General features: G+C 36.0%; 1 protein-coding gene across 9 annotated transcripts in view; it reads left to right on the forward strand.

The window, feature by feature from the left end:
- SMC1B (structural maintenance of chromosomes 1B) overlaps window positions 1-12,050 on the forward strand; it is a 39,204-nt gene extending 27,154 nt beyond the window's left edge. For 6 of the 9 annotated variants that reach the window (XM_080555896.1, XM_080555900.1, XM_080555901.1 and 3 more), the window contains 9 exons: window positions 543-688; window positions 1,539-1,692; window positions 3,005-3,100; window positions 3,988-4,144; window positions 4,903-5,057; window positions 6,384-6,535; window positions 6,770-6,839; window positions 9,878-9,988; window positions 10,250-12,050. In XM_080555896.1, the coding sequence (XP_080412022.1) occupies window positions 543-688; window positions 1,539-1,692; window positions 3,005-3,100; window positions 3,988-4,144; window positions 4,903-5,057; window positions 6,384-6,535; window positions 6,770-6,839; window positions 9,878-9,988; window positions 10,250-10,348 (1,140 nt within the window). In that variant the 3' untranslated portion in view covers window positions 10,349-12,050. The other 3 variants (XM_080555899.1, XM_080555898.1, XM_080555902.1) reach the window with 3 other exon arrangements.
- The last annotated feature ends 1,822 nt before the right edge of the window (window positions 12,051-13,872 follow it).

Below are 13,872 nucleotides of genomic sequence, written 5' to 3' on the forward strand. Positions count from 1 at the left end.
TATATTCTGGCACCTCATTTCTAGCAATTTAGCAGTTGTATGGGTTATATAGGGGTAGACTTATCTAAAGTACTTCAACTGTGTTTTGCTCTTTGCAGATACTTTTCAGAGATTCTTTATTTTATGCAGGTTGCCTCAGGATTTATCTTTTAATGAACAATACTTTTAAAATGATTTCAGGTACCTAAGGTGTTGCTAAATATGTCATACAAGTGCAGCAGATGGGATCCTTTTAGTAGGGCTATGGGAATAACTGAGGAAGAGAGTAGTCCGTGGATTGTAGGAGACCTAGGATCCATGCTGTGTTTGGCGGCATTATCATCTAGTCTGGTACAGTCACAAATCTGGAGCTGGCCATGCCTAAGTATACAAAACAGCTGGATCTTCTAATGTGTAAGATGGGCTTTTTTCACCGTGTCCTTCAGACTTTGTGCTGCAACACGTTTTGAAGTATTGTAATGGGTTTAAACATCAACTTTATGTATAGCTGTATACTAAAGGTTTTTTGGTAAAAGTATAAAAATGAAAATATTTTGATGCAGGATGAGGAAAAGCATCTAAAAAGGGTGAACGAAATTGTGGAGGAGGAGCAACGTCTTAAGGATACATTAAGTGCTCATAAGTCTGAGATTATGAAAACCCAAAGTGAAGTTGAAGAGTTCAGAAAGAAGTTGTTAACTCTTAATAGGTAATTACTAATTATACTCCTGAGAAAAATGATACATGTTATAATCTTTAGAGGAGTTCTTGTGATGTCTGAATTTCTCATGTTCTGTTTTCATGTGAAAGATCATTAGAGACACAGTAACTGGCATTTACAGTATGCATGAGGTAAAAACGGCTTCCACTTCCATATGTGGTTCCCAAAAGTAATGTGGATGAGATTACCTCATGAGAGCATCCCATAATGAGAAATGTTATTCTGTATAGTTTATATACCTAGTGATAGTTCTTATTGTAATTCCTGATAAATATATATTGATTTCTACTAGCTACATACTAGCTTACAACTTGATTTGAGGGGAGCATGTTAAAAGATGTTAAACAGTTCTTGAAGTGTTTTACTGCACATGTTGTTTGCTGGTAGTTTCATATATTCATTTGGGTTGTACAGCTAGTTTACTTAATGAGATTTTTTTTTCTGATTTTAGCGTTCCAATTTTCTCCAGTCCTTTCAAGTGTTGGATACCTTAAACTAATGTTAATTTTGGGTCACTGTTTTGTCCTTATCCTTCTTTTAAGTCAACTGCTTTAGAGTCAGTCTACATTTCAGTTTTCTCATGCTTGTTTATTACTAATGTGTTTAATGTACTGTTTCTTAATCGTTAGGTTTATGATGTTTAAAAAATGTATGTTGACACAGACTTGTAGGATCTTGGTGCTTTCAGGTGACAAAGGGGATGGAGAAATTTAAGTACCCATTTTCTTTATTTTTGATGGGGATTGCAAAGGTAACTGGTTTTCGTGCTGTTTGACTGTAGATGTTACTGGCAGTGATGCTGCTGCTCTTAATGGTTTTGTGCCATTTGTTTATGTAGGGAAGCTGCAAAATTACAAAAGGAAGCTGCAGCTATAGAAACCTCATTGGAAGATAAAAGATTAAGAAGACATAATATGCTTCTTGAGTGCAAGGTGCAGGACTTGAGAATAAATCTCCTATTTGGATCACTGGATGATATCAGTGAAGCAGAGGTACTTAAAATGTTTATGTAAGATAGATACCATTCAGGTGTCTATTATTAGGTGTCTATTATTTTTGTCTACCGAAATGTTGTTTGCAAGTGTTTTCGCCTGTGCTTGAAAAGTATTCCCGCAAGATGTCTAAAATCAGCGGTACAAATTGGCCTGAAGGAGTATTCTAGATAGACATAAGAGGACATACGAGGTTCAAGTCAAACATAAGTAAATGTGGCACGTACATGGGTCGAGATAATACTTGGTTAATCATGTATTCATAACATGAATATGGTCTAAAATCTTCCTTTTGTCTTCAGTAGATACAGATACTTACAGAAATCAGGGATAGGCTAAAATAGAAATATTTCTGCTAGCAGGGGATTGAACCTTACTATTTTTCTCAGTCTTCTCTCTTTCTCTAGCCAATCCCTTGTGAGGAGAAATTATACTTTCTCCACTATTGAAAAAAAAAAAAAAAGGCACTATTGCTTTTGAGGGAGTTGTGTCTGCAAATTTGGAAGGAATCTTGTTGAGCTCATTCCTTAGAAAGGTGCTTTTGTTGGAGGATAGGTATAAATGGGTGGGTCAGAAGCTAAAAATGAAGACAGTGAAATAGGCACTCATCTGAAGGGGATAGAGATGAATTGATAATCATCAGAGTATGTAGGTAGCTCAGTTATCAGTTCATGAATATGGAAGACAGAAAATAAGGAGGTAGGCAGTAGGAGTAGCAAATTTGATTCCTGGGTAATAACATTGAGAGGACATTATTATTATATTTGGTTCTGAGAAAGAAGCTTGGGAAAGGAACTGATAATGATACGTGTTTCATTCAAGGGTAGGTAGCTGTTTGAAATTGAGACTTATAGAGTACAGAAGATGCTCTGCCTGTGTTAAACAGAATTGATTTTTTTCTGAGGCCAACTGAATAGAAGAAATGCCTTGACTTACACACTGCAGAGCCTTTTCTTGAAAGGGGAATGAATTATTACAGAAAAGTAAATTATTTCCCATCAGGAGAGAGTGGTAGATTTTCATTGTGCAAATTGTTCTAAATAGATTTCAAATATATTACTGCTGCTTTCATCTTAGCTTTAAACTGAAATAGGCAGATATTTTCATCTTTATATAAAAGGTGCATTTATTTCCTTAGATTTGTAGGATCTTAAGTTACTTAAGTTTTGGATGAGGGAGGAGCAGTGAAAAGTTTAGCTCATACCCTGTTACAACTGTCTCGTCTTTTCCTGTCCTTTCAATGTATTGTTTAAAGAGTTTAAAACTTCACTGTTTTCATATTTCTGAACTGGAATGTCCACTGTATTTATAGCTAGGAACTGAAACAGAAGGCACTCAGACTACAACTATCTATGACAGGGAAGAGGCAATTAAGATAGACTACAGTGGCCTAGCAAATGACCTGAAGGTAATCTCTTGTTTAAAATAACCACAGTTTTATTTTTATTTGAAATATTTTGTTGACATTTATTTAGTCCTCACCTTAGCCTTCAATTGAAAGTTTTTTAAAACACTGGTAAGCCAAAGTGTGTGCGTATGTGTTTGTTTTGGTTTTGCAATCGTACATAGCAATATGTGGGATTTTTAGATAGCTCAGTTAACTATGTTACTAAATTTAGTTTAAAGCTTACTTAAACCATAAGAATAGAATAGAGAAATAGTAAATATAACTGATTTTTTTTCCTTCCTCTTTACCTTCTGCCTTTAATTTCCACCACAATAGATTACAACACAAAACTCTAGAAACTAGGGATTGGCTGCAAGAGGTGATGTGAGGGAGCTGCACCATCTTTCTGTAGTATTTTCAGAAACTGAGACTTAGAATTTCCCTCTGTAACAGTCACATATTCTTAGCAGGATTTTGTGTGTGTATATATTTCTTTTTAATCAGGAAAATAATTAAATATCAGAGGTTAGGTGCAGAACAAGGAGGAGTCTGTCATTTTAACTTACCTCAAAAAAAATCTTCAGGAACGTGTCTTGAAAGCTTTTCTCAGAAATCAAGTAATGATTTCTGCTAGTGTCCCTCCTGTGTTGTATTTAAACATGGACTTCTATGCTGAAGGGAATGTCTGTTTTTACAGGTCTTGTAGAACAATACTTAGGACCTGCTAAATTGATTTGGAGAGCAAAGATCCTGGGTTGAGTTTTTTGTTTAGTTGTGTTTCCAGATAAAACTATTAGATGAGTGGGTGCTTCTCCAGAAACCATGACTGTTTGTTGTATATGTTGAAATGTCTTGGCCTAAAAGCAAATTTTATGTCTCTGTTTTTTTTGTTGGTGTTATTTCTTTAGGACCTGGAGTCTGATGAAGAGATAGAGGCTCATCTGAACCAGATGCAGCAGGAAATAAAATCTAAAGAGAGTACATTAATGAAGACAGCTGCTCCAAACCTGAGAGCATTGGAGAAATTACAGATAGCTCGGGACAAGTTCCAAGAATCAATGGACGGTAACACTGAGTCTTATTCATCTCTTCAGTGGCTGTGAGAGTTCTCGCCCTAATTAAAATTATCTTTTTTTCTGGGGTCGATCTTGCTGGTTTTGCTTCTTTCGGGTATTGAGGTATTTCTTGTGCTTAAGTGTTTATCCTTAGTTGTCTTTCTACTTATATGTAAGTAGTGTTTAAAATATACTTTGCAGTATTTTATTTAAATACAGTTTGTATGGGTAGCAAAGAATCACTTTGCACAAGCAATCACAAGCGATTTCTTGGCCAAATGGCATTATAAAGTATTTTTACTTATTTTCTAAAAATGACTGACTTTAACAGTAAAATTGTTATTTTTTTCATAATTAAAAGTTTGCCCAGAATCACAGACATGAGCATCACTACAAAATTATTGGTGTCCTCAAAGAACATTGCAGACATTAAAATGCTACCAAAACCAAGGAGTTCTGAAGCAGTAAACACTGGTGCTGCTTAGACCACCCAGCGTAAAGAAACAATTAGGAGGCAAAATTTTGTTGCTTAGTCCAGAGCAATGTGGCATAGAGCAGACTGAATACATCCCAACTTTTTAGTTCTGGGGGCCACCAGTTGAAGTCTGGAAGGAAACTCATAGTGTTGATATGCTGCATGCATGTGCATTGGAACCTTTTTCTGTAGTACGTATTTTCTTTGATGCTTGTTATGGGGTACAATACATATTTGTTCTGTGTATTTTCTTAGAGGCTTATTATGGAATAATTTTAGTGTTTTTTTCATAGCTTTTGAGACCAGCAGAAAGGAGGCCAGAATATCCAAGCAAGAATTTGAACAGGTTAAAAAAAGGAGATACGAGCTTTTTAGCCAGTGCTTTGAGCATGCCTCTATAGCTATTGATCAGATCTACAAAAAACTTTGCAGAAACAGTAGTGCTCAGGTGTGTCATGTTCTCTGGTACTTGGCTTAAAATGGTACTTAAAACTTTGTTATGCAGAATAAGAAAACTTATTAATGTTTTTAGTATCCTTAAGACAGTTTCAGTTCTGAAGGAGAAACTTACACAAGTAATAATGACTTAAGAATTTTAAGATCGGAGGAAAATAATACACCAGACCGTGCTTGACATCAGACAGATATGTGAGCTTGAAGTGTTACCAGTAACAAATAATTCAAAATACTTAATCATTAGTATTGATAATTATAAAAATAATCAATTAGCTGTTTTTTTATATGATGTTCTGAAACTTCTTATGCCCCTCTTAAGTATCTTTTTAAAACGATAGATTTAATATATTGGTAACTTTTAAGGGATCTGTCGAAAGATTATGTCACAATTAATCTTTGCTCCAGTTTCAGTATTAATGCTGAAAGTAAAGAGGAAACACCCAAACACTTCGGTCACATCAGATTCAGTAGGTGGTTGAATGTTTAGAGTGCAGGCTTGAAGTTTTGTCATCTTAAACTTCAGATTTTGTGTTTTCCTTCAGAGTCAGATACTCAGTAAATGCTTTATATATTTAAATTTATTTAATTTAGATTCAGTAAATACTAAAATATCTTTAAACATATCCTTTCTGCTTCTAGGTTGGACTGTATAGTCAAGTATTTCTTTCTTTATGATTACTGGTCCCATACCTTTTACCCTAGACTAAATAATAGGCAGATCTTGACTTTGTCATAAACCGTGTACCATTTAGTTTATCTGTCATACTTTTTAATGTTTTAGTAAAATAGCCATTACTTTAAAATAATAGTTGTAATTTTTAAATGTGGGAACTGACATACAAAGTATAGGGGAAGGCCTACCTTTATTAAAATCTTTCTTCAGGTAGTATGAACTGTAGTAGCAACTCAAAGCTAGATTTTATAAACTAATGTTTCACAAAAAAAAAATGTAGTTTTTGAACAATCTTTACTTCCAAGCCATAAAGAAAACTGTTTTCATAGTCTAGTTTCCATTAGAAAAAAAAAATTACATAAAAGGTTGGAAAAAAAAAATTATTTAGTAGTTAAAAGTTTGTAAATAACAAATATGCAGAGCCTTTTCAAAATAGTTTTGTTAATTAGCCTCCTTGCTTGTTCTTAATTAAGAGGAATGTTCACTGGGAAGTTTTATAGCGCTGCTCTTCAGATGAACAAGTGTTTTCAATAAATGAAGCTGATTTACCAGCTTCAAACCTAGCTCACTCAGTATTTAATCTAAAAAATACCCATTGTAATAATTTTATAAATGTCATTAATATTGAAATGTATGCATTTCCAGGCATTCCTTAGTCCTGAAAATCCCGAGGAGCCTTATCTGGAAGGCATTGGCTTTAACTGCGTAGCTCCAGGAAAGCGCTTTATGCCAATGGACAGTTTGTCAGGAGGAGAAAAAACTGTGGCGGCTCTGGCTCTTATATTTGCTATACACAGGTAAAAAATTCTGGTATTATCCAAGCATTTGTTGCTTAAATGGCAAGAAGAAAGCATACTTATATGCTTATATACTTATGTACAAACCTGCTAATGCAGTATGCAGTCACATACTAAAATCCTTTACCTGTCATTACTTTTTATGAGAATTTTATGATAGTGACTTGCAAAGTAATAGGAATGTTTATTAATATTTTTGCACCTAAATGCAAAATAGTGTATTTTCTTTTACAGTTTTCGGCCAGCACCTTTTTTTATTTTAGATGAGATAGATGCTGCCCTGGATAACACAAACATTGATAAAGTAAGTTGGTCCCTTTTACCTTATCCTTTTATTTGCAGTAAAATGGTATGTCTTGCAGAAGGATGGCTACTTATTTTTAGAGGTTATAGGGATAAAGAGATTGATTATGCTGCGTTAACCCATTTCAAAATGTTATGTTTAGAACAGAAATAATGGTTGTATATGAGGTGTTTGACTAAGGCTAGGTTTAAATTCATAAATCTAACAGTATCTTAATCATTCTCAAAACTGAATTTGAAAAAATAGATCAGGACTGTGAAAGTATGCAGCGTGAACGGGTGTGATACAATCGAACATAAAGGTCATCTGTGACTGGGTTTGTTTAGTTGGAATTTTTAAACCCTTTGTGTTCCCTTAATACTAAGAAGCAGAAAGGAGTCTATCTGGGTGTTCAAAATCAAGTCATTCTATTACTGAAGATTAATTTTATATATTTAATTTGATTGGCTTACTAAATATTTTCATCCTTATTAGCACCAATTAAGAGCTATCACTCCAGTCTTTTTAGAATTCTTGCTTGATTGAAAAAAAGCTTCCAGTTGGTCTTGCTTCATTTTTTTCCTTTTGGTAGTAGTTAGTCACTAGAAAGAAAATTATGACAGAATACAAAGAAAGATTGCCAACTATAGATGTCAGTCTCTGGGAAGACAAGACTTGGTACAAGAAGACCTTGTTTAGGAGAGGAATCAAAAAGATCTCCACATGTACATGGATTTTTTTAATTATGGAAATATTCCTTTCTACTAAAAGTAAGAGAGATATTTCTACCAGTATTAACAGTGATGTCAGTCTTGGTAGAACCTAATAAATGAGAGCAATTTTATGAACACCAAACAGTTTTGGTTTGTTTTCCTACTGGATCTAACTGTGTTGTGTCAAGTACACTGCAGAGTTTGCTTGGAGGGTACCTCTGTAGTAAACAGCTTAGGAAGATCCATTAGTTGTGCCTGCTGGATAGAAGAATTCCTTCTCAGAGGTTACTCACCCCTCAAGCTTTGGGAGATGCCTTTTCCAAAACCTAAGTTCCTTAAACGTTTCGCAGGATCCAAGTCCATGAGGGGTACCCATCATCCACTACTTTTGAGGAGATGATGTACGCTGCATGTGTTTTAACACAGTCTACCATGTTTCAGCAATACTATATTAGATGTAATAGAACTGTAATGAAAATAACTAAGCAAGCATTAGAGTTAGCCTGTCAATTACATGATTGTTAATGAGATTACAAATGAAGTGATCACAAAACACCTTCATAATCCAAGCTTTTTAACAGGATACTTTTCTAGTTATTAGCCTTTCACTCAGGACCACTATGGCTTATCACAGCAGTTGAAGATGATCTATTTTGGTTAAATACTAGTACTGTGTTTTCTGGATGTTATTCTTAATTCTGGAGTCAGATGTATCCTGGCTGATGAAGATTGCTACAGAGTTAACCAGAGTGCCTCCAAGTTCTCCTGTCTTACCTTTCTCGTCAATTATGTATGCATTCATTGAAGTTCGTGGCTTCATTGGTAACGTTCTGACTTTGCATAGAGACTACAAATTGTGCCTTAACACAACTGATGATAGACACAGCAGTGAGTTTTCTGCAATTCGCCTCTCCAAGTAGGCTTATTCTGATACCTCTGACAGAAGAAATGTCCACTTTGTATCTTAGAATATGCTAAGCAATATTCCTTCTCAGAATGCTGTAAGCAATGACTAGCCTAGTTTCTTAATTAAAACATATTTCTGATCTGATTGATTTACTTCTCTTTAGATTAAAAAACACATTCATAGCTCACTAAGTATTTCCAAAAGAGTCACGTTAACAGTTGCTAACCAAACAGTTCCTGTCTGCTGCTCCTGCCACTAGAAGCATGGAAGGGGCTGGGGGAGTTTACCAAAATGGCTGCTCTTTTCACATACGCAACATAAAGCAGGCAGCCTGTGATGGAGGCTGTAACCGATAGCTACTTGCAGAGTAGCTGCGCATGTGATGCAGAACAAGGGTAACAAAATAGTGGTTTCCTAAATAAATAATTGTTTCATTAGCTTGAATATATATCTAGGTCTGCCTGTAGGGAGAGTTAAGACTACGCTCTAAGAATGTATGAAGTGTCTTAAACTGCAGAATGAGCAAAATCAAAATGGCAGTGATCTGAACGTATAACTTAAATGCTTCCCTGCTCCTAGGGTCTTCCTTATCTCTTTCCTTATCAGTAAGATGCAGTTTTTATCAGCCTGATACTAAAAAGCACTAAAATCTTCACAGGCATTTAATACAGCAAGTGAGCAAAAATGATACGTGGAAATGTTATATGTTGCTGGTACTCTGTGGTATCTAGTTTTTATGCTTTGAATGAAGAAATCTTTTTCTTTATGTTTTTCTGGTTTAAAGATTTGCTAAAGCAGATGTTCAATAATCTTTTTGTAATTATATCATAAATTGAATGTTAATGATGTAATTCACTACAGGCTGTTCCTCAAATAGTATCTTCCACCACACATGGATAAAACTGTACAGATTGACTAAAAAAGTACTTGTTTCCCTTTACTATGTAATTTATATTGTGGGGCGCTGCCTTATTCAGTCTCCAGTTTATAGCTTAATATTTGTACCTTTCATTTTGCAGATCATCGGAAAAAAAAAATTGTCACCTACAATGTGGACTAACATTAAATGCAGACTAGTAAACAACCAGTAACAGCTTTTTCACTTTTTTTTTTTTTTTTCAGATTTGGGAATTTCTACCTCCCTTCTAAATTCTAATACATAAAATAATTTTCATTGGCACTGATGTTCTTCCGTAGCTTTATTCATTGGAGTGAATGATTGTTATCATAAAGCAGCAAATCAGAGGGAGGTTCTTAAGAATATGCAGTGTATGTCTTAAGACAGTTTTCTATTTTTTATCTTGCTTATTTCACAACTGAATCATTGAATTCTGTTGCTAATGTAGTTCAGTTCTTTCCTCACCATTCCCTGATTATAGTAATTACAGTGTGGTTTCAGTTGGCGAGAACTAACTATATCATTTGGCTTCTTTCCAAAGGTATCAAGTTTCATTAGGGAGCAGGCACGTGAACAGTTTCAAATGATAGTTATTTCTCTGAAGGAAGAGTTTTATTCCAAAGCAGATGCATTGATTGGAGTGTGTCCAGAGGTAAAAATTATTACTTAAGTTTTGTTAACTAACACAAGCTGGTTCTGTTGAAGTACCGATTTACACCTGAAGAATTACTAGTGAATTATATATGAAGTTGTTGGGTTTGAACTATTTTGTTTTCAGAAGTAACTGCATGTACTGACTTGATGAAAAGATCACTTTGGTAACTCAAGCTCATTATTGTATCGCAGTCATTTATGAAGTGTTTACTTCAAGTAACAGAAATGTTTTACATTCTGTGATCCTTCCTCTTTTCAGCATGATAACGGTATGTTCAGTCAGGTACTGACTTTGGATCTTACCGAGTATCCAGATGACCAAGAAGAAATGGAGAAATATGTACAAAGTTCTTCATAAAAATAAAACATGGATAACTTCAGGGCCAGGTGACAAGGAGAAGCATGTTTACAGCTGACTCTTAAAATCTGAAAGTGGGTATTAGAGGTCAATAGATAAACATTTACATTTAAAAAAAAAGTATTCTAAAACTTTGAGGGAGTTACTCATTGATACAGTTTGTTAACAAGAGAGAGACAGGTTTTTTTATTAAGTGTGTATTATTCCAGTAAGCAAAGCCTTTTCCTTAAAGGTATTTTTTGTTTTTTCTGTCTTAAGATGAAGGATTATGGGTTCACATAAGCACACTGCATTACAGAGAATAAGACTTTTTTTTATGAGAAGAAATGTGTTTTGATTTATTTCCAGTGCATGTTAACACTGGTCTTGTCAGGACCTTTACAGGTCTTTGTGTTGCAGGTGCATCTGTGTGCTTTGAGATAGGATTATTTCCAGTATCTTGATATTTTAAAAAACAGGAATATAGCCATTGTCTTGCATGACTTGTGTGATTCCGTTGATACTTCAGCTGTCCACTGATACGTTATGAAAACAGTGAGCTTTACAAAAGCTTACCTTACATCTCTAGGGGTTTAATGTGACCTGGAAAAAACTTCCAAGGCATTGTACCCTGTACACAACAGGGAAGAATAAAACAGGTGTGAGGCAGCGGCCATAGAGGTAGCAGCCTTAGAAAAAATTATCTGCTATTATTTTGCAATTGAGTTGACAGCTACCTGTTATATAGCTGTCCCACTGCCATCAATCTTGCTGGCTGTGCTTCATCTAAGAAACACCAATAATAAAGTTGGTTACAGAACATTATTTAAGAGCTAGAATCAATTAATCTGGCCTGTGTTTTACCTTGGTGCATACTGAAGACCTTTATTTGGCTTATGCTGCTCCTAATTATATCTTGTGTTCATATACTAACTTCCTGTAGTCCACCATGCTTATTACACACTTATACCTTGTAATGTCTTGCTTCTACAGTGCTTGTTGCACACAATTGAACGCTGGAAAGTTGAGGTTTCTGCATAAGGAAGGAATGACCTATGTGAGCGTTAGATAGTGTGTTCCTATGGAAAGCATTTCAGTGACTTAAGTGGACACATTTAACTGTAGAGAAATGTTTATCGAATAGTTAATGTTGCTGCTACACTCCGTTAAATAAAATGATTTACTCTGACCATAATCCATAAGTTTGTAATCCTTATTTAAACGTCTATTAACAAGCATGGCAGTGCTTTTATTGGTGTGAAGGATGAACAGAAGAGCAACTGCTGGTGTTTTTCAGAGATTTTTGATCCACATCCATCTGTATATTGCAAATACATAAGCTTGGGGTTTTAACCATTTATGCAGAACAGGGGGTTGAAATAGGAAAAATACAGTAAAGAACTAAACAACATGTAAAGAAAGGTAAAAGCTACATAGATTAGCTACTATACAAGACTGGCCTGGTTGATTTTAAATATTAGAGCATGTATTAGATGTCCTATCAACTTTATTATACAGCATAAACAAAACAGGATAATAAATGGTCAACAAGACTGTTTCAGTCAGTAAAGATCTTAGACCCATTTAAAAAAAAAGTACAAAAAGAACCATCTAGAGTAGACTCAGCAAACATTTAACATGTCCCGTTGTAGGGTTAATTTCTTCACTGTACTCAGGTAGTAATTTCAATGAGGCTTTAAAAAAGTTACTCTTTCACATAACTCAAATCAAATGCAACAGACTGCACGTTCTGTCCTTTTTGACTGTTTTAAACCCTGAGGTAGCTTTAAGACAACCCTGTCCATACAGTGGCTAAAATGTAAATGGATGACAGTTACATGATAGGGGTATAACCCACAAAATAACCCATTAATTACTTATCTGCTTTTCCAGATCCAAACGCAAAGCACTTGAGTAAGGAAAGGCTGTTGTACAAGTTACCAGTGTCTACAAAACCGAAGAATCACCAACGTTTAGTTGCAAGTTGATCCTCACAAGAGGGAGGGAATATGGTTTTTTAAATGTGGATCTAATTTGAGGCACAGGATAAAGTGCTACATGACTTTAGGGTACAGCTTAAACTGACCTCTTAAGGACTGACTATTTATCTGTAAATTATGCTGCAGTTTGAAGCATCAGTTTAAGTGTTCTAATCTGATACATCATAGTCCAAAGAGCATGCCTAACCATTGAAACTACCCAGTCATGCTGATTGGAGAGGCAAGTTCCATAGGTTAGTCTTACCAGTAATGGTACACAATGCTAAAAGACAATTTTCAGAAGTGATGTGTGCAGAAATGCAATGTCTCAAAGGGAAGAGATGCATTTGGCCACCTTTTAGGCTGGTTTTACTTTAACTTTAAAAAAACATCTGAAAACATGAGAACTGGTAGTTGGGTTCTTTGGGTTTTAGTGTATGATAGAATTCTTAAGTATGGTTTCTAAATATAGAGTATTTTCATCTGAGATAGGAGGAGGGATGCCCATGTATTGTTTAGATTGCTTTTCTATGCAAAGTATCTTCAGAACTTTCATTTGCCTACTTCAGAACAGGGACAAGGACATCCCCCACCAAAAGAACTCTAACCATCTCAGCAGTGATTAGTCTAAAAAGAAGCATGTGTCTTAGTTTCAAGCTTTTCATTTTGTAAACGTATTACAGAACATGCAGAAGTTGTTTTCCATATAATCATTGAGGTTGGAAAAGACCTTTAAGATCATCAAGGCCAACCGTTAACATAGCACTGCCAAGTCTACCACTAACCCATAGTCCTAAGCACCACATCTACCTCTTTTAAATACCTCCAGTGATGGTGACTCAACCACTTCCTTGGGCAGCCTTTTCCAATGCTTCACAATGCTTCCAGTGAAGAAGTTTTTCCTAATATCAACCCTAGGCCTCCACTGGCACAACTTGAGGCCTATCGCTTCTCAGTCAAAGAGGCCAATCACCATCTCACTACAGCCTCCTTTCAGGTAGCAGTAGAGAGCAATAAGGTCCCCCTTGAGCCTTCTCGTCTCCAGACTAAACCACCCCAGTTCCCTCAGCCGCTCCCCACAGGACCTGTGTTCCCAGCCCTGCACCAGCTTCATAGCCCTTCTCTGTGCATGCTCCAGGACCTTGATGTCCTTCTTGTAGTGAGGGGCCCAAAACGGAACACAGTATTTGAGGTGCAGCTTCATGAGTACATTGTACATGTACTTCAGAGTACAAGGGGATGATCACCTCCCTGGTCCTGCTGGCTACACTATTCCTGATAAAAGCCAGGATGCCGTTGGCCTTGACCACCTGAGCATGCTGCTAGCTCATGTTCAGCCAGCTATCGACCAATAACCCCAGGTCCCTTTCTGCCAGGCAGCTTTCCAGCCAACCACTCTTCCCCCAGCCTGTAGCACTGCATGAGGTTGTGCCCCAGGTGCAGGACCCAGCACTTAGCCTTGTTGAACCTCATGCAGTTGGCTTCAGCCCATCGGTCCAGCCTATCCAGATCTCTCTGCAAAGCCCTCCTACCCTTGAGCAGATCAACACTGCAAGCTTACTGACA

This window comes from Anser brachyrhynchus (assembly GCF_964034855.1).
Source record: "Anser brachyrhynchus genome assembly, chromosome: 1".
Classification (NCBI taxonomy): domain Eukaryota; kingdom Metazoa; phylum Chordata; class Aves; order Anseriformes; family Anatidae; genus Anser; species Anser brachyrhynchus.